General features: G+C 31.4%; 4 protein-coding genes and 2 long non-coding RNA genes across 6 annotated transcripts; all 6 read left to right on the top strand.

The window, feature by feature from the left end:
• The first annotated feature begins 1,678 nt into the window (after positions 1-1,678).
• Positions 1,679-2,383, top strand: LOC143914776 (uncharacterized). Its single transcript, XR_013260852.1, has 3 exons — positions 1,679-1,736; positions 1,910-2,070; positions 2,144-2,383. It is a non-coding gene; the product is annotated as an uncharacterized LOC143914776 (long non-coding RNA).
• Positions 2,384-5,529: 3,146 nt separating this feature from the next.
• On the top strand, positions 5,530-7,132 carry LOC143914686 (peritrophin-1-like). The gene is made up of 3 exons (XM_077434978.1): positions 5,530-5,595; positions 6,622-6,824; positions 6,898-7,132. The coding sequence occupies exons 1-3, from the start codon at positions 5,589-5,591 to the stop codon at positions 6,988-6,990; spliced, it is 303 nt and encodes a 100-aa protein (XP_077291104.1). The 5' UTR covers positions 5,530-5,588; the 3' UTR covers positions 6,991-7,132.
• Positions 7,133-7,895: 763 nt separating this feature from the next.
• On the top strand, positions 7,896-8,884 carry LOC143914548 (uncharacterized). Its single transcript, XR_013260832.1, has 3 exons — positions 7,896-7,953; positions 8,127-8,287; positions 8,361-8,884. It is a non-coding gene; the product is annotated as an uncharacterized LOC143914548 (long non-coding RNA).
• Positions 8,885-11,822: 2,938 nt separating this feature from the next.
• LOC143914547 (peritrophin-1-like) lies at positions 11,823-13,449 on the top strand. Its single transcript, XM_077434809.1, has 3 exons — positions 11,823-11,888; positions 12,939-13,141; positions 13,215-13,449. The coding sequence occupies exons 1-3, from the start codon at positions 11,882-11,884 to the stop codon at positions 13,305-13,307; spliced, it is 303 nt and encodes a 100-aa protein (XP_077290935.1). The 5' UTR covers positions 11,823-11,881; the 3' UTR covers positions 13,308-13,449.
• A 3,133-nt stretch (positions 13,450-16,582) lies between these two features.
• Positions 16,583-18,185, top strand: LOC143914673 (peritrophin-1-like). Its single transcript, XM_077434967.1, has 3 exons — positions 16,583-16,648; positions 17,675-17,877; positions 17,951-18,185. Exons 1-3 carry the CDS (start codon positions 16,642-16,644, stop codon positions 18,041-18,043), a joined length of 303 nt encoding a protein of 100 aa, XP_077291093.1. The 5' UTR covers positions 16,583-16,641; the 3' UTR covers positions 18,044-18,185.
• A 3,182-nt stretch (positions 18,186-21,367) lies between these two features.
• LOC143914401 (peritrophin-1-like) lies at positions 21,368-22,274 on the top strand. The gene is made up of 3 exons (XM_077434610.1): positions 21,368-21,459; positions 21,543-21,748; positions 21,839-22,274. Exons 1-3 carry the CDS (start codon positions 21,453-21,455, stop codon positions 21,941-21,943), a joined length of 318 nt encoding a protein of 105 aa, XP_077290736.1. The 5' UTR covers positions 21,368-21,452; the 3' UTR covers positions 21,944-22,274.
• Positions 22,275-24,831: the final 2,557 nt, after the last annotated feature.

The following is a 24,831-nucleotide window of genomic DNA, read 5'->3' as shown; positions in this document are numbered from 1 at the left end:
CTATTTTTTATAGGAGCTATGAGCCGCCAAAAATCAATAAAATAGCCTCTTTTTTACACCCACGAAAAGAGTCCAGCGTGCTTATTTAACGGTCGATTTAAAAAAAAAATACGCGCATAGTTGCACAGAAAATATCTTTCTCATACCGATGATGACATTTTTTTAAAAATTGGTCCAGTTTCGGAGGAGAAAATAGGAGAATACGAAACCTCGATTTAGTCAATTTAAAATACGTTTTATCTGGTCGAAGCGCAACTGTCACATTCACTCAATATATATATATATATATATATATATATATATATATATATATATATATATATATATATATATATATATATATATATATATATATATATATATATATATATATATATATATATATATTGATAGATGTTGTCGCATTCACTCAATATATATATCAAAGAAAGGAACGGCAACAAAATTAAGGTTTCGGGTGTACAGCCCTCTTAATACTATTTTATATTTAGTATTTTCTATTGAAACATATTTATTGGGATAGTTTTCTGGCTAAACTTTTTTTTGTTTTTGTTTAAAAGGGTTAATTGGAAGTGGTAAACACATTTGAAATTATTCACTTATTTGTTGATTTTACCCTAAAAAACAATCATTTAATGTATTCAGTAAATTGGTAGAATTTGTTATTGTTTTATCGGCATTTTCAGAAAAAGATTTAAGGTCTTGAAAATATTGCCTCAACTTCTCTTGATTTTGATACGCTTAATTGACAGTTAGAGCCATGATTCTGTTTCGAAAATAGGTGCAAATATCGCTTTTAAAAAAATTTGTTTGCCAAATAAATTTAGAAGAAATAAAACTGTTACAGTGAGGTTTAGAAGGAAGAGTAGAAATGTAGAAAGTGTAAGAGGTGTAGAAGGAAAGACGAAAGCAGAAGGAATGACGAAAAGTGAGAGGTGTCGGGCACGCGCGCGCATACGACGCAAAATACGTCCGTACAGCCGGGAGTGGCAGTACGAGACCAAGCTTCTAGCGCGACCTACCTCCCCGCGCCCCTCCTTCGCCCACTCGGCATATTCCAACGAAAACCGTACTGCACAAAATCATAAACGATGCCTCACTTTCTGATATTAGTACCGCGATGTATGATCATTATTGGATGTATCGGTGTGCGGGCGAGCTTAATACACGCTTAAATAATATTGATATTTTCATATAATATACATACATTTATGTATATAATAATATTAATTTTTTACCTCAATTTTCTTGGGGGTGCTGCAGTACCGCAGTGCGTATGGACGAGCTGCCACTGGTTATATCTAAAATGATGTTTTAAAGCGTGAAAAGCTAAAGTTCCTACCTAAAATTGGAGAAGGGTGGGAAATGTTCGTCAATATGTATGCCGGTTAATAAGATTTTAGAAGCACATCACTGTCTACTTCTACTCTCTTATCAAACATAATGCCATTAATAACATGATCTTTACACTAAAATATCAGTGTGCAAAATAACTGATCTATATCTTTAAAGAATTTCTTTAAAGATAAATATATCTTTAAAGAAATGTTTTAAGTATATAAATACATTAAATTTGATTTTATCTGATTAAGATTAACTAAGGAATTTCTTTTTTAATGAATTTTTATTGATAAAAAGTCACTATATAAAGCCAATTTAAACATTCATAGCTATAGAGAAATTGAAGTCGTTTACCACTACACTGCATTCATCTATACTGAAGAAAAAAATGAAGGGTGAGTACATTAAAATAGTTTCAATTTTCAAAATTAAAATCATCGTAAATAACTATATTCTCTTATGTACAAAAAAATAAGCTTTGGACACATCCTAACCGTACTGATATTTTTAATATGCATGTATGTCTCTAATATCAATAATATGTAATATGAATTATAATAATTTGTAGGTTTATTCATTTTGGCAATCGTCGTCTTACTCAGCGCAATCGTCACTGCCAATGTTCAGATGCTTTTCCCAAAAGTTGACAATTGTTCAGAATTTTATTACTGCGAAAAAGTGGAACTATTCACTTGTCCAAATGGCTTGTGGTTCGATCCTGACCTCATTGTGAGTATATTTCGTAAAATGTTTGACACGATACTTCAGTGAAATGATTTATTAAAATGCGTCTAAATTTCAGGCATGCAACTATCCTCAAAATGTTAAGCCCGGAGTTTGCACACCGCCAGCTTGATATGTAACTCCAATAAATGTACATATATGAAAGTATTGTATAATGGAAGTCAAAAAAATTCTCCTACTTAAATATTATATAATTGATGCATATTATAATTTTATTGATTATATAATTAATTTATATTTTCAATTTTATAAGAAAACAATACGAAGTTAATAACTGAAATAAATTGATGGAAGCTATACCTTGGTACTTTCATTATTTATCATTTTATAATAATTACAAGATGATTGGTGATGACGCTTGTTAAAAATTCTTTGTTTGGAAATACATACATTTTTGAAAGTTAAAATGAGGATTTGCCGCGATAACACCCTATATTTCTTGTTATCCTAGAATTAACACCCTATATTTCTTGTTATCCTAGAATTAACTACAATTAATTTATTTTAATAGATTTTGAATGATTTATAAAAGGGGTACATCGTAAAAAAAATACATTTATACATTTCTACGTTCCATGTCATGTTTTTGAATGTTCGCTTGCATATTCTTGTTGATAGATGAATTAATGCGAGAGAAAGAGACAGCTATATTTTCGTAAGCTGTTTTTTTAGTCGCTTTTGGCGCGTGGCTATTGAGTCATGCAGTCGCCTGTCGGCCTCAATTATGTGCGTTTGCATGTCGATACTTGTCGTTATTTTTTAATACAAAAATAGTCAAAAACATGTTATACGACTGAAACTTTTTATGTTGATGAATAAAATAATTAATAAGATATTTATTGAACCCATTTGTATCCTTTGTAAGTGGCACTATCACCATCGCCAATATACCGCGTATATTTCACTGTAACTGAAAAACTATTCGAGATATGCACTTGAAATTTTAGTATGCTATTTTTAATGGTATAGACTATCCAAATATGCAAAAAAAAGATTTTTTAAAAATTTCACACTAGTGGTCCCCCTTAAGAAAAGCTGTATGGATTAATAATAACTTCATATAAGATGTCACTTAATGCTCGAAAAAAGAATCCCAAATCGAATATTATCTTGTGAAGCCACTCTGGTGTCTAGACATAACATACAAACATTGGATCTCACATTTGGATATTGAAGGAAAATGAATATCCATCATTTAATTTCAATTATTAAATCATTTTCGACTACCTTTTCATGTGAGAAGACTTTTTCGGCCATGTTAATAATAACGAAGGTGAGAAATCGATTGGATGTCATTGCAGTGCTTCGTCTCTTCGAAACAACACTGAAACCAATCCAATCCAATGCGAGAAGTATTTTTATTAACAATAGCTAATCCCGGAATGCGTTGCATTGCCACAATAACGCCTGCAATTCCTGTTCCCGTTCCCATTTGTCGGAAAAACCCAGGCAGCGAACACATTTGAAATAATTCAATATTCTTTATTCTTCCGTCTGGTGCGTACACGAATAAAGCAGAATGTTTTCCGACGCGTGAGCTGGCCACATACACCGGTTATTTTCATAAACGCAGTAAAAGAGCTTAGCTCAGATTCTAATCTGATACTAATCAAGTGGAAATGTCTAGCACCACCTTAAATTGTCGTTACATGTCAAATTAAAATAAATAGGTAATACAATGTAACCTTTAATATTTGCACTCACGGATATATGCACATAACGGATATATGCACATAACCAATACTCTTCCCATAGCTTCGCCAGCATATGTAGAGTTTGTGTGTTTCAGTCCCGGATCCCGATTACTGTTTCAATTCTGATCCTGATCTGATACTCAGTGCTGGCCTTACACCCGATGGCGCCCTCGGGCAATTTTTTCTAAACACCCTTGGAAAGAACTTTCGCCGTTGGCGCTCTAATTTAAAATTTTGAATGGCTTTTGGCGCTTTAATTTTAAATTTTAAAGCGCCTTGAGCGCATCGTTTGACGCCCTAACTAATTTGGCGCCCTCGGGCGCCACCCGACCAAGCCCCCCCCCTAAAACCGGCACTGCTGATACTGTTTCCTTTTTCATTTCCGGTGTCTGTCATTTCTGTCAGTTCCGGATACCGATCCCTGTTTCAGTTCCGAATGCCGATTTCTGTTTTGGTTTCTGATTAATTATTACTATACGTATTGTAACTTTATTTTTAATCATGAATCAATTTGTTTCCGAAACTACCCGTTTCAACGGGCATAAAACTAGTGTTACGTACGGCGCGGATTAAGCGAATAGAATCCCAGAGACTGTGTGACCGTTCAAGGATTATCTGTTTAACGGATATCTGTTAACGGATTAACTAAGTGCATACCGTGCGACTGGTATAAGTGGTTTCAAGGATTAGCGACAGGTTAAGTGCAAGTAAGCTAAACAATGATTGCACTTCTCATACCGTGGGAATACATATCCGAATACGTGACTATACAGTAGGTAAACAGATAAGACGTCCTGAGAGATCTACCCCTTATAAGGGGTAGATCTCCTTAATCATCAATAAATGCTGTGAAACAACTGTTGGCCCTTTACTTGGATACTCCACCCACCCCTACGCAGCACTAGTATTTATATATGTATGTAATAGCCACTATGTGTGAATAGATACTAGCAACTCCGCTCCAGTAGTGCTAGTAGACATAGAGCATATGTTTTAACAACTAATGTATGAAACCAAAACTAAGAATAAAACAATTGACGAGCTTTTTTTCAGGATGAGAAGTCGTGCAAATGACAAAATCGGCAACCTATTAAATATTGGGTCATAAGCAGGACTTCATAGTTGCTTATACATACATATATGGTCGCGTCAGTGGGTTTCGAAACTTATATAAAATATGCTACCCACTCTGTTAATAATAAGCTTATAGCTTCAATCAATTTATTTCAGTTATTAACATCATATTGTTTTCTTATATCATCGAAAATATACATCAATTATATAATCAATAAAATTATATTATGGTGAACGACTTCAATTCCTCTATAGCTATGAATGTTTTAATTGGCTTTATATAGTGAGTTTTTATCATTAAAATATTCATCAAAATAGAAATGTATTAATTTATCTGAATATGAGATAAAATCAAATTGAATGCATTGTATACTTAAACAATTAATTCAATGCGATATGTAAAACTGATTGACTATTAATAACATGATCTTTACAATAAAATATCAGTGTGCAAAATAACTGATAATTTAGTACTTTAATTTAATTAGTTCAAACAATTTAAGACAAATTTAATGATAGTCAATCAGTTTAAAATATCTCTTTCAGGAAATTGTTTTGGTATAAAAATGCATTCAATTTCATTTTATCTGATTCAGATAAATTAGAAAATTTTTATTTTGATGAATTTTTTATTGATAAAAACTCACTATATAAAGCCAATTAAAACATTCATAGCTATAGAGGAATTGAAGTCGTTCACCACTACACTGCATTAATCTATACTGAAGAAAAAAAATGAAGGGTGAGTACATTGAAATATTATAGTTCCAATTTACAAAATTGAAATCATAATAAATAATTATATTCTCTTATGTACGAAAAAAAAGCCTTTGGACACTTTTTTCCGTATTGATATTTTTGATTTTTTTTTTTTTGTTCACAATACATCTTATATCTATTTTAATAGCTACTGATATACTGATCATTTTCTATTTTACAATTTAATTTAATTTGGTTAGTAATCATAGTATTATATTATTATAATGTTAATGTACAGCATAATAGGAAAAAGAGCTCAAAACGTTGTTACAATTCTTATAAATGCTCATGATACATCTAATACATAATATTAATTAAAGACTCTCTTAAGTCGATGGTTTAAAGCAGATTGTGGTGTTTAGGTAATCTGTGTGTTATACCTGAAGGGTATAGACATTTTGTTGTAATCACCGAGACTCTTCACAAGTGTGTTAGTATGGTTATTAGTGATTATGTCATAGAATTTACTGGTTAGGCAGTTAGTAATTTCTGTAACAAACGGAATATTATATATTTTTAAAAATCATAAATATGTCTCAAATAACAGTAATATATATGTAAATAATACTAGTGTTGTACCCGATGCAATATCATCGCATGTTGGTATATTAAGTTATAAAATAAAATTAAAATTAAAATAAATTTGTTGGTCCTGCGTTCGATCCGCAAGCGGTCGTTTTTTTTTCAAAAACTTTATATATTTAATATAATATTTATATTTAATCGTTTAATATGAAAAAAAATACTTACCTAACTACATATAAACAGTATAAAACACCAACAGAAAAATTAATTAAATAAATTTTCAAAAGATGACGGTAAATGCTCAGAGAGTTTTTTCTTTTTTTATATTCGTACGTTTAGTTAGCATTGTTTTAGCTGTGACGTACATACATATATATTTTAAATGAAAACGACTATTATAGTACAGCGAGCGCTATCTCAGATACACAGACAGACACACAGAATAGCGATATTATACATAAAAATTAATTATAATAATTTGTAGGTCTATTCATTTTGGCAATCGTCGCCTTACTCAGCGTGATCGTCAGTGCCAACGTTCCTAAGTGTCCTCCATTCAATCCATCGTTGCCAGCACTTCATTTACCTGACATTGACGATTGCTCACGGTTTTATCACTGTGATGAAGCAGATATAGCTGTTCTAGACAATTGTCCAGGTGGCTTGTGGTTCAATCCTGACCTCAGCGTGAGTATCTTTCGTGTAATGTTTGACACAATACTTCAGTGAGATGATTTATTAAGACGTGTTCAAATTTCAGGTATGCGACAGACCTGAAAATGTAAAGCCCGGAGTTTGCACACCGCCACCTGGATTTGTGACTCCAACAAGTGCATATGATATTATTGTATAATAGAAGTCAAAGAATTGTCCTAATTAAATATTATATAATTGATGTATAATATAATTTTATTAATTATATAATTGATGTATATTTTCGATGTTATAAGAAAACAATACGATGTTAATAACTGAAATAAATTGATTGAAGCTATAGCTTGGTACTTTCATTATTTATCATTTTAGTTACATACAAGATGAATAGTGATGACCCTTTTTTTAAGAATTCTTTGTTTGGAAATTCAAAAACTATCATGTCTATTACCTCGAATTTTTCAAATTCTCCATAGTGCATAATAAGTAAAAAAAAAATTGCCAACTACATGTAAACTCCAAACCTATTACCTAATTCTTGAATTAGAAAAATAATTTTTCGTGATTTTTGTTGAGATTAAATGATTTATTGGAGACGCCGGGACATTGTTTTAACACGGTGAAATTTCTCATTTTAAGTTCCCTTGATATGACTCAAGTTTTCCATTAGGTCCATCTTGGGAAATCCAAAATTCCATTTTTCGCTCTGGCCTAATGTACACTACAAATATAACACACATTTGTTTATCAAACATATGGTCCAAATGACTGATCTGCTTAAAAGATCTTTCTTAGTAACAATCTAACACTAATAGAATTTTTTTTTGTAAATAAAAATGAATACAATCAAACTTTATCTAATCCAGATAAACTAAAATATTTCTATTATTTTAATATTTGCAAATTTGCAGCTAAGCGGTTAATAACATGATCTTTACACTTAAAGATATATCTTTAAAGAAATGTTTTAACTATACAAATACATTAAATTTGTACAAATACATTTTATCTGATTCAGATTAACTAAAGAATTTCTTTTTTAATGAATTTTTATTGATAAAAAGTCACTATATAAAGCCAATTTAAACATTCATAGCTATAGAGAAATTGAAGTCGTTTACCACTACACTGCATTCATCTATACTGAAGAAAAAAATGAAGGGTGAGTACATTAAAATAGTTTCAATTTTCAAAATTAAAATCATCGTAAATAACTATATTCTCTTATGTACAAAAAAATAAGCTTTGGACACATCCTAACCGTACTGATATTTTTAATATGCATGTATGTCTCTAATATCAATAATATGTAATATGAATTATAATAATTTGTAGGTTTATTCATTTTGGCAATCGTCGTCTTACTCAGCGTAATCGTCACTGCCAATGTTCATATGCATTTCCCAAACGTTGACAATTGTTCAGAATTCTATTACTGCGAAAAAGTGGAACTATTCACTTGTCCAGATGGCTATTGGTTCAATCCTGACCTCAGTGTGAGTATATTTCGTAAAATGTTTGACACGATACTTCAGTGAAATGATTTATTAAAATGCGTCTAAATTTCAGGTATGCGAATTTCCTCAAAAGCCCGGAGTTTGCACACCGCCAGCTTGATATGTGACTCCAATAAATGTACATATATGAAAGTATTGTATAATGGAAGTCAAAAAAATTCTCCTACTTAAATATTATATAATTGATGCATATTATAATTTTATTGATTATATAATTAATGTATATTTTCAATTTTATAAGAAAACAATACGAAGTTAATAACTGAAATAAATTGATGGAAGCTATACCTTGGTACTTTCATTATTTATCATTTTATAATAATTACAAGATGATTGGTGATGACGCTTGTTAAAAATTCTTTGTTTGGAAATACATACATTTTTGAAAGTTAAAATGAGGATTTGCCGCGATAATAGCGTGAACGTTCATTTAAAATTAACCCTCCCTCACCGAAGTGGAGTATGCAAGTGCCCCAATTTTTATTTTTTTCATAATAACTACGTCGTTTTCAAAGATATACACCCTATATTTCTTGTTATCCTAGAATTAACTACAATAAATTTATTTTAATAGATTTTGAATGATTTATAAAAGGGGTACATCGTAAAAAAAATACATTTATACATTTCTACGTTCCATGTCATGTTTTTGAATGTTCGCTTGCATATTCTTGTTGATCGATGAATCAATGCGAGAGAAAGAGACAGCTATATTTTCGTAAGCTGTTTTTTTAGTCGCTTTTGGCGCGTGGCTATTGAGTCATGCAGTCGCCTGTCGGCCTCAATTATGTGCGTTTGCATGTCGATACTTGTCGTTATTTTTTAATACAAAAATAGTCAAAAACATGTTATACGACTGAAACTTTTTTTATGTTGATGTATAAAATAATTAATAAGATATTTATTGAACCCATTTGTATCCTTTGTAAGTGGCACTATCACCATCGCCAATATACCGCGTATATTAAACTGTAACTGAAAAACTGTTCGAGATATGCACTTGAAATTTTAGTATGCTATTTTTAAATGTATAGACTATCCAAATATGCAAAAAAAAGATTTTTTAAAATTTCACACTAGTGGTCCCCCTTAAGAAAAGCTGTATGGATTAATAATAACTTCATATAAGATGTCACTTAATGCTCGAAAAAAGAATCCCAAATCGAATATTATCTTGTGATGCCACTCTGGTGTCTAGACATAACATACAAACATTGGATCTCACATTTGGATATTGAAGGAAAATGAATATCCATCATTTAATTTCAATTATTAAATCATTTTCGACTACCTTTTCATGTGAGAAGACTTTTTCGGCCATGTTAATAATAACGAAGGTGAGAAATCGATTGGATGTCATTGCAGTGCTTCGTCTCTTCGAAACAACACTGAAACCAATCCAATCCAATGCGAGAAGTATTTTTATTAACAATAGCTAATCCCGGAATGCGTTGCAATGCCACAATAACGCCTGCAATTCCCGTTCCCGTTCCCATTTGTCGGAAAAACCCAGGCAGCGAACACATTTGAAATAATTCAATATTCTTTATTTTTCCGTCTGGTGCGTACACGAATAAAGCAGAATGTTTTCCGACGCGTGAGCTGGCCACATACACCGGTTATTTTCATAAACGCAGTAAAAGAGCTTAGCTCAGATTCTAATCTGATACTTATCAAGTGGTAATGTCTAGCACTACCTTAAATTTTCGTTACATGTCAAATTAAAATAAATAGGTAATACAATGTAACCTTTAATATTTGCACTCTCGGATATATGCACATAACCAATACTCTTCCCACAGCTTCGCCAGCATATGTAAAATTTGTGTGTTTCAGTCCCGGATCCCGATTACTGTTTCAATTCTGATCCTGATCTGATACTCAGTGCCGGCCTTACACCCGATGGCGCCCTCGGGCAATTTTTTCTAAGCACCCTAGGAAAGAACTTTCGCCGTTGGCGCTCTAATTTAAAATTTTGAATGGCTTTTGGTGCTTTAATTTTAAATTTTAAAGCGCCTTGAGCGCATCGTTCGACGCCCTAACTTATTTGGCGCCCTCGGGTGCCGCCCGACCTAGCCTCCCCCCCCCTAAAACCGGCACTGCTGATACTGTTTCAATTCTGATCCTGATTCCTTTTTCATTTCCGGTGTTGTATTCCTGTCAGTTCCGGATACCGATCCCTGTTTCAGCTCCGAATCCCGATTTCTGTTTTGGTTCCGCTTCTGATTAATTATTACTATACGTATTGTAACTTTATTTTTAATCATGAATCAATTTGTTTCCGAAACAACCCGTTTCAACGGGCATAAAACTAGTGTTACGTACGGCGCGGATGAAGCGAATAGAATCCCAGAGACTGTGTGACCGTTCAAGGATTATCTGTTTAACGGATATCTGTTAACGGATTAACTAAGTGCATACCGTGCGACTGGTATAAGTGGTTTCAAGGATTAGCGACAGGTTAAGTGCAAGTAAGCTAAACAATGATTGCACTTCTCATACCGTGGGAATACATATCCGAATACGTGACTATACAGTAGGTAAACAGATAAGACGTCCTGAGAGATCTACCCCTTATAAGGGGTAGATCTCCTTAATCATCAATAAATGCTGTGAAACGACTGTTGGCCTTTTACTTGGATACTCCACCCACCCCTACGCAGCACTAGTATTTATATATGTATGTAATAGCCACTATGTGTGAATAGATACTAGCAACTCCGCTCCAGTAGTGCTAGTAGACATAGAGCATATGTTTTAACAACTAATGTATGAAACCAAAACTAAAAATAAAACAATTGACGAGCTTTTTTTCAGGATGAGAAGTCGTGCAAATGACAAAATCGGCAACCTATTAAATATTGGGTCATAAGCAGGACTTCATAGTTGCTTATACATACATATATGGTCGCGTCAGTGGGTTTCGAAACTTATATAAAATATGCTACCCACTCTGTTAATAATAAGCTTATAGCTTCAATCAATTTATTTCAGTTATTAACATCATATTGTTTTCTTATATCATCGAAAATATACATCAATTATATAATCAATAAAATTATATTATGGTGAACGACTTCAATTCCTCTATAGCTATGAATGTTTTAATTGGCTTTATATAGTGAGTTTTTATCATTAAAATATTCATCAAAATAGAAATGTATTAATTTATCTGAATATGAGATAAAATCAAATTGAATGCATTGTATACTTAAACAATTAATTCAATGCGATATGTAAAACTGATTGACTATTAATAACATGATCTTTACAATAAAATATCAGTGTGCAAAATAACTGATAATTTAGTACTTTAATTTAATTAGTTCAAACAATTTAAGACAAATTTAATGATAGTCAATCAGTTTAAAAGATCTCTTTCAGGAAATTGTTTTGGTATAAAAATGCATTCAATTTCATTTTATCTGATTCAGATAAATTAGAAAATTTTTATTTTGATGAATTTTTTATTGATAAAAACTCACTATATAAAGCCAATTAAAACATTCATAGCTATAGAGGAATTGAAGTCGTTCACCACTACACTGCATTAATCTATACTGAAGAAAAAAAATGAAGGGTGAGTACATTGAAATATTATAGTTCCAATTTACAAAATTGAAATCATAATAAATAATTATATTCTCTTATGTACGAAAAAAAAACCTTTGGACACTTTTTTCCGTATTGATATTTTTGATTTTTTTTTTTGTTCACAATACATCTTATAATACAAAACATCTTACAATACATCTATTTTAATAGCTACTGATCTACTGATCATTTTCTATTTTACAATTTAATTTAATTTGGTTAGTAATCATAGTATTATATTATTATAATGTTAATGTACAGCATAATAGGAAAAAGAGCTCAAAACGTTGTTACAATTCTTATAAATGCTCATGATACATCTAATACATAATATTAATTAAAGACTCTCTAAAGTCGATGGTTTAAAGCAGATTGTGGTGTTTATGTAATCTGTGTGTTATACCTGAAGGGTATAGACATTTTGTTGTAATCACCGAGACTCTTCACAAGTGTGTTAGTATGGTTATTAGTGATTATGTCATAGAATCTACTGGTTCAGCAGTTAGTAATTTCTGTAACAAACGGAATATTATATATTTTTAAAAATCATAAATATGTCTCAAATAACAGTAATATATATGTACATAATACTAGTGTTGTACCCGATGCAATATCATCGCATGTTGGTATATTAAGTTATAAAATAAAATAAAAATTAAAATAAATTTGTTGGTCCTGCGTTCGATCCACAAGCGGTCGTTTTTTTTTTCAAAAACTTTATATATTTAATTTAATATTTATATTAAATTGTTTAATATGAAAAAAATACTTTCCTAACTACATACATATAAACAGTATAAAACACCAACAGAAAAATTAATTAAATAAATTTTCAAAAGATGACGGTAAATGCTCAGAGAGTTTTTTCTTTTTTTATATTCGTACGTTTAGTTAGCATTGTTTTAGCTGTGACGTACATACATATATATTTTAAATGAAAACGACTATTATAGTACAGCGAGCGCTATCTCAGATACACAGACAGACACACAGAATAGCGATATTATACATAAAAATTAATTATAATAATTTGTAGGTCTATTCATTTTGGCAATCGTCGCCTTACTCAGCGTGATCGTCAGTGCCAACGTTCCTAAGTGTCCTCCATTCAATCCATCGTTGCCAGCACTTCATTTACCTGACATTGACGATTGCTCACGGTTTTATCACTGTGATGAAGCAGATATAGCTGTTCTAGACAATTGTCCAGGTGGCTTGTGGTTCAATCCTGACCTCAGCGTGAGTATCTTTCGTGTAATGTTTGACACAATACTTCAGTGAGATGATTTATTAAGACGTGTTCAAATTTCAGGTATGCGACAGACCTGAAAATGTTAAGCCCGGAGTTTGCACACCGCCACCTGGATTTGTGACTCCAACAAGTGCATATGATATTATTGTATAATATAAGTCAAAGAATTGTCCTAATTAAATATTATATAATTGATGTATAATATAATTTTATTAATTATATAATTGATGTATATTTTCGATGTTATAAGAAAACAATACGATGTTAATAACTGAAATAAATTGATTGAAGCTATAACTTGGTACTTTCATTATTTATCATTTTATAATAATTACAAGATGATTGATGATGACGCTTGTTAAAAATTCTTTGTTTGGAAATACATACATTTTTGAAAGTTAAAATGAGGATTTTCCGCGATAATAGCGTGAACGTTCATTTAAAATTAACCCTCCCTCACCGAAGTGGAGTATGCAAGTGCCCCAATTTTTATTTTTTTCATAATAACTACGTCGTTTTCAAAGATATACACCCCATATTTCTTGTTATCCTAGAATTAACTACAATAAATTTATTTTAATAGATTTTGAATGATTTATAAAAGGGGTACATCGTAAAAAAAATACATTTATACATTTCTACGTTCCATGTCATGTTTTTGAATGTTCGCTTGCATATTCTTGTTGATAGATGAATCAATGCGAGAGAATGAGACAGCTATATTTTCGTAAGCTGTTTTTTTAGTCGCTTTTGGCGCGTGGCTACAAAAATAGTCAAAAACATGTTATACGACTGAAACTTTTTTATGTTGATGAATAAAATAATTAATAAGATATTTATTGAACCCATTTGTATCCTTTGTAAGTGGCACTATCACCATCGCCAATAGACCGCGTATATTTCACTGTAACTGAAAAACTATTCGAGATATGCACTTGAAATTTTAGTATGCTATTTTTAAATGTATAGACTATCCAAATATGCAAAAAAAAGTTTTTTTTTAAATTTCACACTAGTGGTCCCCCTTAAGAAAAGCTGTATGGATTAATAATAACTTCATATAAGATGTCACTTAATGCTCGAAAAAAGAATCCCAAATCGAATATTATCTTGTGATGCCACTCTGGTGTCTAGACATAACATACAAACATTGGATCTCACATTTGGATATTGAAGGAAAATGAATATCCATCATTTAATTTCAATTATTAAATCATTTTCGACTACCTTTTCATGTGAGAAGACTTTTTCGGCCATGTTAATAATAACGAAGGTGAGAAATCGATTGGATGTCATTGCAGTGCTTCGTCTCTTCGAAACAACACTGAAACCAACCCAATCCAATGCGAGAAGTATTTTTATTAACAATAGCTAATCCCGGAATGCGTTGCAATGCCACAATAACGCCTGCAATTCCCGTTCCCGTTCCCATTTGTCGGAAAAACCCAGGCAGCGAACACATTTGAAATAATTCAATATTCTTTATTTTTCCGTCTGGTGCGTACACGAATAAAGCAGAATGTTTTCCGACGCGTGAGCTGGCCACATACACCGGTTATTTTCATAAACGCAGTAAAAGAGCTTAGCTCAGATTCTAATCTGATACTAATCAAGTGGAAATGTCTAGCACCACCTTAAATTGTCGTTACATGTCAAATTAAAATAAATAGGTAATACAATGTAACCTTTAATATTTGCACTCACGGATATATGCACATAACCAATACTCTTCCCATAGCTTCGCCAGCATATGTAGAGTTTGTGTGTTTCAGTCCCGGATCCCGATTACTGTTTCAATTCTGATCCTGATCTGATACTCAGTGCTGGCCTTACACCCGATGGCGCCGTCGGGCAATTTTTTCTAAACACCCTTGGAAAGAACTTTCGCCGTTGGCGCTCTAATTTAAAATTTTGAATGGCTTTTGGCGCTTTAATTTTAAATTTTAAAGCGCCTTGAGCGCATCGTTCGACGCCCTAACTAATTTGGCGCCCTCGGGCGCCACCCGACCAAGCCCCCCCCCCTAAAACCGGCACTGCTGATACTGTTTCCTTTTTCATTTCCGGTGTCTGTCATTTCTGTCAGTTCCGGATACCGATCCCTGTTTCAGTTCCGAATGCCGATTTCTGTTTTGGTTTCTGATTAATTATTACTATACGTATTGTAACTTTATTTTTAATCATGAATCAATTTGTTTCCGAAACTACCCGTTTCAACGGGCATAAAACTAGTTTTACGTACGCCGCGGATGAAGCGAATAGAATCCCAGAGACTGTGTGACCGTTCAAGGATTATCTGTTTAACGGATATCTGTTAACGGATTAACTAAGTGCATACCGTGCGACTGGTATAAGTGGTTTCAAGGATTAGCGACAGGTTAAGTGCAAGTAAGCTAAACAATGATTGCACTTCTCATACCGTGGGAATACATATCCGAATACGTGACTATACAGTAGGTAAACAGATAAGACGTCCTGAGAGATCTACCCCTTATAAGGGGTAGATCTCCTTAATCATCAATAAATGCTGTGAAACGACTGTTGGCCTTTTACTTGGATACTCCACCCACCCCTACGCAGCACTAGTATTTATATATGTATGTAATAGCCACTATGTGTGAATAGATACTAGCAACTCCGCTCCAGTAGTGCTAGTAGACATAGAGCATATGTTTTAACAACTAATGTATGAAACCAAAACTAAAAATAAAACAATTGACGAGCTTTTTTTCAGGATGAGAAGTCGTGCAAATGACAAAATCGGCAACCTATTAAATATTGGGTCATAAGCAGGACTTCATAGTTGCTTATACATACATATATGGTCGCGTCAGTGGGTTTCGAAACTTATATAAAATATGCTACCCACTCTGTTAATAATAAGCTTATAGCTTCAATCAATTTATTTCAGTTATTAACATCATATTGTTTTCTTATATCATCGAAAATATACATCAATTATATAATCAATAAAATTATATTATGGTGAACGACTTCAATTCCTCTATAGCTATGAATGTTTTAATTGGCTTTATATAGTGAGTTTTTATCATTAAAATATTCATCAAAATAGAAATGTATTAATTTATCTGAATATGAGATAAAATCAAATTGAATGCATTGTATACTTAAACAATTAATTCAATGCGATATGTAAAACTGATTGACTATTAATAACATGATCTTTACAATAAAATATCAGTGTGCAAAATAACTGATAATTTAGTACTTTAATTTAATTAGTTCAAACAATTTAAGACAAATTTAATGATAGTCAATCAGTTTAAAATATCTCTTTCAGGAAATTGTTTTGGTATAAAAATGCATTCAATTTCATTTTATCTGATTCAGATAAATTAGAAAATTTTTATTTTGATGAATTTTTTATTGATAAAAACTCACTATATAAAGCCAATTAAAACATTCATAGCTATAGAGGAATTGAAGTCGTTCACCACTACACTGCATTAATCTATACTGAAGAAAAAAAATGAAGGGTGAGTACATTGAAATATTATAGTTCCAATTTACAAAATTGAAATCATAATAAATAATTATATTCTCTTATGTACGAAAAAAAAGCCTTTGGACACTTTTTTCCGTATTGATATTTTTGATTTTTTTTTTTTTGTTCACAATACATCTTATATCTATTTTAATAGCTACTGATATACTGATCATTTTCTATTTTACAATTTAATTTAATTTGGTTAGTAATCATAGTATTATATTATTATAATGTTAATGTACAGCATAATAGGAAAAAGAGCTCAAAACGTTGTTACAATTCTTATAAATGCTCATGATACATCTAATACATAATATTAATTAAAGACTCTCTTAAGTCGATGGTTTAAAGCAGATTGTGGTGTTTAGGTAATCTGTGTGTTATACCTGAAGGGTATAGACATTTTGTTGTAATCACCGAGACTCTTCACAAGTGTGTTAGTATGGTTATTAGTGATTATGTCATAGAATTTACTGGTTAGGCAGTTAGTAATTTCTGTAACAAACGGAATATTATATATTTTTAAAAATCATAAATATGTCTCAAATAACAGTAATATATATGTAAATAATACTAGTGTTGTACCCGATGCAATATCATCGCATGTTGGTATATTAAGTTATAAAATAAAATTAAAATTAAAATAAATTTGTTGGTCCTGCGTTCGATCCGCAAGCGGTCGTTTTTTTTTCAAAAACTTTATATATTTAATATAATATTTATATTTAATCGTTTAATATGAAAAAAAATACTTACCTAACTACATATAAACAGTATAAAACACCAACAGAAAAATTAATTAAATAAATTTTCAAAAGATGACGGTAAATGCTCAGAGAGTTTTTTCTTTTTTTATATTCGTACGTTTAGTTAGCATTGTTTTAGCTGTGACGTACATACATATATATTTTAAATGAAAACGACTATTATAGTACAGCGAGCGCTATCTCAGATACACAGACAGACACACAGAATAGCGATATTATACATAAAAATTAATTATAATAATTTGTAGGTCTATTCATTTTGGCAATCGTCGCCTTACTCAGCGTGATCGTCAGTGCCAACGTTCCTAAGTGTCCTCCATTCAATCCATCGTTGCCAGCACTTCATTTACCTGACATTGACGATTGCTCACGGTTTTATCACTGTGATGAAGCAGATATAGCTGTTCTAGACAATTGTCCAGGTGGCTTGTGGTTCAATCCTGACCTCAGCGTGAGTATCTTTCGTGTAATGTTTGACACAATACTTCAGTGAGATGATTTATTAAGACGTGTTCAAATTTCAGGTATGCGACAGACCTGAAAATGTTAAGCCCGGAGTTTGCACACCGCCACCTGGATTTGTGACTCCAACAAGTGCATATGATATTATTGTATAATATAAGTCAAAGAATTGTCCTAATTAAATATTATATAATTGATGTATAATATAATTTTATTAATTATATAATTGATGTATATTTTCGATGTTATAAGAAAACAATACGATGTTAATAACTGAAATAAATTGATTGAAGCTATAACTTGGTACTTTCATTATTTATCATTTTAGTTACATACAAGATGATTAGTGATGACCCTTTTTTTAAGAATTCTTTGTTTGGAAATTCAAAAACTATCATGTCTATTACCTCGAATTTTTCAAATTGCCCATAGTGCATAATAAGTAAAAAAAAAATTGCCAACTACATGTAAACTCCAAACCTATTACCTAATTCTTGAATTAGAAAAATAATTTTTCGTGATTTTTGTTGAGATTAAATGATTTATTGGAGACGCCGGGACATTGTTTTAACACGGTGAAATTTCTCATTTTAAGTTCCCTTGATATGACTCAAGTTTTCCATTAGGTCCATCTTGGGAAATCCAAAATTCCATTTTTCGCTCTGGCCTAATGTACACTACAAATATAACACACATTTGTTTATCAAACATATGGTCCAAATGACTGATCTGCTTAAAAGATCTTTCTTAGTAACAATCTAACACTAATAGAATTTTTTTTTGTAAATAAAAATGAATACAATCAAACTTTATCTAATCCAGATAAACTAAAATATTTCTATTATTTTAATATTTGAATGATAAAAATCCACTATATAAAGCCAAAATAATTATGCATAGCTATTAGAGCAGTTGAAATCATTTTGAGATCCATCGCATTTACCTTTGTACTAACAAACAAAATGAAGGGTAAGTAAATAAAGTAATATCATGCTATAACAAAATAGTCTTAAGTCTTAAGAATTCAAATCATTGTACATAAATACCTTAAAGATAACAGGTAATAGGTAACATGTACTCTTCTGGTTACATCTTTGTTATATTGATATCACTAAAGATTAATTATATATATATATATATATATATATATATATATATATATATATATATATATATATATATATATATATATATATATATATATATATATATATATATATATATACATATATGTATATATATACATATGTACATATGTATGTGTATATGTGTATGCCTCAAATTACAATAATATACTACATAAATAATGATATTTTATAGGTGTGTTCGTTTTGGTAATCATCGCCTTGCTTGGTGTGATCGTCACAGCCAATGTTCCAAAATGTCCTCCATTCAATCCCGATGGTGATGTGGTTCTTTTACCAAACGTTGACAATTGTTCAGAATTTTATCTCTGCGATGAAGAAGATAGACCAATTTTAGACCATTGCGGGGGTGGCTTGTGGTTCAACCCTGAAAATGGTGTAAGTATTTTTTTTGAAATCACTAATTTGATGCTCCAAAAATATAATTTACTAAGATATGTTTTAAATATCAGGTATGCGACTATCCTGAAAACCTTAAGCCAGGAGTTTGCACACCACCAAATTCACAATCAACAACTCCAAGAGAAACTCCAGTAGATATGGAGACGACAGTTAATATAGACACCACACCAAATGAAATTTAATTTTGTATTTTAATTTGCTTATAAATAAATTCATTGAAACAAAACGGCTTTTTAAAAATTTAACCAGTTCTGTGTAATTCTTATTTGTCATACATCGAAACTATATTTATTATATTTATGACGATGCGGTGCAAACGATCGACAAGCGCCAGACAGACTGTACCACAGATTAACGACACGTGTACCTTATGCGTGCGCACTGCTCGCACTTACACTAAGCAAAATCTACCCGAAGTCCAAGCATACCTACCCTGTATACGTTCTGTGCTTCTGATACTTTAGTTCTGAATTTTGTCTTATTAAACTGGCCAGAAAGATCCAACTCAATTTTAATAATTGCATCTGTGCACATCGAAAGGTTACTCGTCATCTGATGTGCAATCTATCATTCGTCAAGTCGAGAATCGCGTTTAAAGCAGCCATCCAGTTAATCTGTGGTTCTGTTTATGACAAGTGTCTGTCTGGCGCTTGTCGATCGTTTGCACCAAACCCATTTGTGAACATCTAAATTTTAGAAAAGTTTCCATGAGATATTTATTAACACAAAATATATTTCAATTCATTCTTATTAGAAGATTTGATAAATTTAAATTGTACAGATGTGCAAATGAATTTAATTTTTCAACCCCAATTTTATAAAATAAAAAACTAAAACCTTGCATTACTTGTATTTACTGCTCACAAATATCATGCTTATATAATGAATATTTAATTATCAGTTGATGCTTCAAGATTTGTATGCTTTATCAGTTGATACCATAATATTATTTTCTTGAGAAAATATATGTTTTATTAAAATTATTAGTGATGTCAAATACGTACTATTGTTAAAAAAAATGAATCACTGTTCGACTACACTCAATTGTTGGACTATAAAACCTAATCTAATTTGAAAATTATTATAATTTTAATCTACACGATTAAAATTATAATATAATTAATAAAGTAAGATAATATCTAAAAAAAAACTATTTGGACCAAATAGTAAAGAATTAATAATTACTAATTATTTATTCATTTTTGAAAATAGTAAGAATTGCACTATATTTAGTGTTTACATATGTATATATTTTATATATGTAGGTACATACATATACACATATTGTAAATGTAATAATAAAAAAACACAATAGAAGTAAATAGGGAGTCTGGTTAAAACTATGTATAGGCAGTGCCGGACTTACACCCATTGCGCCCTCGGGCATTTTTTTCTAAAGACGCTTAGAAAAAAATTTCGCCTTTGGCACTCTAATCTAAAATTTTGTATGGCTTTTGGTGCTCTAATTTTAAAATTTAAAGCGCCGTTTACGCATCGAGCGGCGCCCTAACTTATTTGGCGCTTTGGCGCCACCCGACCCAGCCCTCCCCTAAAACCGGCACTGTGTATCATCATTGTATCATTCAATTCAATATCAAATATCAAGATTCACCTATAATAATATTGACCTTAAAAATTTACAATGTGGAACATTTAAATAGCAATTAATTTTAATACCAAAAGTATTGAAAGAATACATGTATGTATATATAATATGAATAAAGTATTGAAAGAATACATGTATTCTTTCAATACTGTGTGCAAATTATAGTTATTGTTAAATAAACCGATTTATCGTTAATTTTACTATCGAATCTTGCGTGCCGGTTTTCTTAGTATATTATATACGTAACAATATTATACTTTTAATCATAAATTTTATCCGACAGAGATTAAATATACATATTTCAAATTACAAAAAAAAAAGATAACAATACATTATAAAAGCTTGTGTGCTCAGTATAACACTTAAATTAGACTGTTGTCATTCATTGAAACATCATTTAAAATCAATAAAATGAAAGGTATGTATTAAAATGATATATTACTTAAGTATTCAATTCAAATTTATCAGTTAAATGTATTAAAATAATAATAAATCCTTTAGGTTTGTCGATTTTGGCTGTATTCACTGTTCTCGGTGTAGCATGTGTTCTCGCCGATATTCCAAAGTGTCCTCCATTTAATCCTGCAGACCCTGTTGTCTTACTTCCAAATGTCGATGACTGTTCTACTTTCTTCATCTGTGATCAATCTAATGTTGCAGTCCTACGACCCTGCTTTGCAGGTTTGTGGTTCAATCCTGCTGCAGGCGTAAGTACACATTTCAAACGAAATCATCCAGCTATATATATGTTAATGGTAATCTAGAAGATGTATTCAATTGATTAATTTGTGTTGCAGGTATGTGATTTTCCAGTAAACATAGAAGAGGGAGTCTGTATTCCACCAGTGTTGACAACTACTGATGCAACAACTGGAACAAATCCAGAAATGATGACTGTTTGAAATCAATTTGTTTATAATATTATATAATTCAATTATGACTAAATCTCTTTTCAAATTTGATGTACATATGTAATTATTAAACTGGTTGAAACATACATAGATTTGTATATGTATGTAATTTATTCCTATAAAATACACATTTCTAGACTTTCACTATACTGAGATACTTGTACTTTTAATTTTAACAATATTGTATGACAATTTAAAAAAAATACAAATTAATCACATAATTTTTTTTTACTTACTCACCTTGTCCATGATTGAAATAGGGCAAATGTTTTTTATATTAAATACATATGTGTAGGAATATAGCACGACTTGTGCTATTACGAAACAAAACCAGTGATCTCATCATTGATCCTGTACAAACATGCATAACTCAAGGGCAACGTCCCCTTCGACCATTCCAGAAGAAAAAGTTCATCGCTCGATCGTAAAACGAACGAAACCCAACAGTTATGTCATCAGGCAACCGTTAACACGTGGCAAGCATGTACGCGTGGCACATTACCCCATAGCTATAACTAGAGGTCGGAATCTGAAGGGGCCGGAAACGCGCCGCCTATTGTTCCATTGTTGTGAATCCTTTGTAAAAAAGGTTCGGCCAACCTTTAACAATGCATTTACAATCTTTGAACAATAAACAGCCCCTTCAGATTCCGGTCTCTAGCTATAACACACGTGCCTCGGAAACAGGTCAACACGTGTCCCCAAGACACGGGTCCTGGAAACGAAAACAAAGCACCAGCTCCCAACACCAGAGTGAACCTCTGGAGTTCAACCAGCTCACTTCTCCGAAGCTCAACCTCTTCGTACATACAATAACCATTGTAACAATTGAACAAAAATAAACGATCCTCTTACAAACTACACAACATGTGTTTCGTTAGGCCGGGATACGGTCAACATACCTTCCCTGCCTTACATATGTTTTTACAAAATAAAATTTTATACATATATATTATACGTATGTAACATATGTATATGCATGTTTGTACATATGTACGAATGTATTTCCCATTATTGATATAATAGTTTTTAGAAATATCATAACGACGGGAAACTATGCATGTGTACTTTCCTTTCCTTTTCAAATAAATAATACATATGTATAATATATAATATATACATATGTATATTATATAATATATACATATGAGTCGTCTAGTTCCAAAACCCGGTAAAAGCATTTCAGTCATTTGTTGGTAAACGCAGTTTTTCTGCCACAACTTTATTTAGTGGATTTCATTTACAAAGTTTTATTTTAATGGAAGATATACGATTTAAAGTTATTTTGCAATTCAGTTTTTTGGAAAATTTTTGGGATTAAATGAAATATTAAGACTTGAAAACGATTTTGCCGGTGTTTGTTCCCAAGTTGTCCTTTCACGGCGATTCCGTTCCTTTGCTCACAATTTCTTTCTTGTATCTCCATCTTTGGTTTTTTCAATACTTCGAGACAGATCGTCCATGAAAACAGCAATTACGAAGGAAATGCGGAATGACAATTGCACCCAGGTAACCGGCTGAAATGGCCACCATCTTGCCATATGCAGTGTTCTGATTGGCTGTCGGCAGTTTTGCCGTTAATTCGAATAAACAGAGAGAATTTTTGCCGTTCTTTGGAACAAAACGAGATTTCAAATATTTTTTTTTAGTCATTTAACTTGGTTTTAGAAAGAATTTAAGTATACAGTATTGTGTGAAAATATTCCTAGAATCGGAATACATTTTTATCTCCGTTTTGACCAAATATGCAGATACCGGGTTTTGGAACTAGACGACTCATATGTATACGTATATCCACTTCATCGCCATAAGTGCAACGGTAAGCGCTCGTTCGTATTTAAGGCTATGACTCTAAATAAATTTTGGTTTCTTTACAGTGACATCTAAAAATATCCTGTGATACTAATGAAATTAAAAAAAGTCAATATTTTCGTTAGTTTGTGATATATTCAAGAGGTAGTGCCAAATGTTAGCACTAAACACATAATAAAATAATCGAATCAGTTTCTACAAACGCGTGGTGATTATTACGTGGATAAAATCCAAAAAGTGTGAATACAATTGAATGAACAAAGCAATCGATGCAGATTTATACTATAATCTAATACAGATTATTGTGTATCATTATTAAATGATTCATTCTTATAATGCAATATTCAATATATGTATGTATGTACTTGATAAAATTTACATTACATGTATGTATGCACATATCATGCATAGAACGTTATATAAAACAATGAATTTATAAATCAATATTCATATTATTATGTGTTTTTCCAAATAATATAAAGAATTTCGTTTATGTGTACGTACTTTGGATTAAAATTATACAATTGAATGCATACTATAAATAATTAGAAAATATATACATATGTATGTACATACAATTTTGTTAAAGCACCCTCAATTGGTTGAAAAATACATATATATTATTTTTAATTGTTTTATACATATTCTACCACATTGAAACAAAACGATTACAGTGCGCTTTTTTTTACAAAACCTGCACTAATTAATACAAGATGAGAGTCGAATCTAAAATCGGAGTGTTTTTAAAGTCTAGATACTTCTCAGTGAGGATTGGATCCTGCTCTTCAGAATCTCATCCCGTCCTGAGTGGTGTTCCTCAAGGCTCTGTTTTAGGCCCAATTATTTTTTTAATTTATATTGATATAGCCAATAACCTCACTTGTAAATATTCTATTTTCGCCGACGACATTAAACTTTATTGTCCTGCCAATACAGATGGCAACAATTCTTTTCAAAGCGATTTGGACATAATTATCACGTGGTCAAAAACTTGGCTTCTAACTTTAAATGTTAAGAAATGCTCTGTACTCCACCTAGGAAAGAATAACCCAAATCTTTCCTACAAA

The sequence above is a fragment of the Arctopsyche grandis genome, chromosome 7 (assembly GCF_051622035.1).
Source record: "Arctopsyche grandis isolate Sample6627 chromosome 7, ASM5162203v2, whole genome shotgun sequence".
In the NCBI taxonomy this organism is placed as follows: Eukaryota; Metazoa; Arthropoda; class Insecta; order Trichoptera; family Hydropsychidae; genus Arctopsyche; species Arctopsyche grandis.
Note: the sequence above shows the minus strand (reverse complement) of the source record. Positions and strands in the feature narration are given on the sequence as shown.

Excerpts from the sequence above, each read along its gene's own strand:
- LOC143914686 (XM_077434978.1), top strand. Across the intron at positions 6,825-6,897 it reads GGTTCAATCCTGACCTCAGC|GTATGCGACAGACCTGAAAA; the intron begins GTGAGTATCTTT and ends TTCAAATTTCAG.
- LOC143914547 (XM_077434809.1), top strand. Across the intron at positions 13,142-13,214 it reads GGTTCAATCCTGACCTCAGC|GTATGCGACAGACCTGAAAA; the intron begins GTGAGTATCTTT and ends TTCAAATTTCAG.
- LOC143914673 (XM_077434967.1), top strand. Across the intron at positions 17,878-17,950 it reads GGTTCAATCCTGACCTCAGC|GTATGCGACAGACCTGAAAA; the intron begins GTGAGTATCTTT and ends TTCAAATTTCAG.
- LOC143914401 (XM_077434610.1), top strand. Across the intron at positions 21,749-21,838 it reads GGTTCAATCCTGCTGCAGGC|GTATGTGATTTTCCAGTAAA; the intron begins GTAAGTACACAT and ends TTTGTGTTGCAG.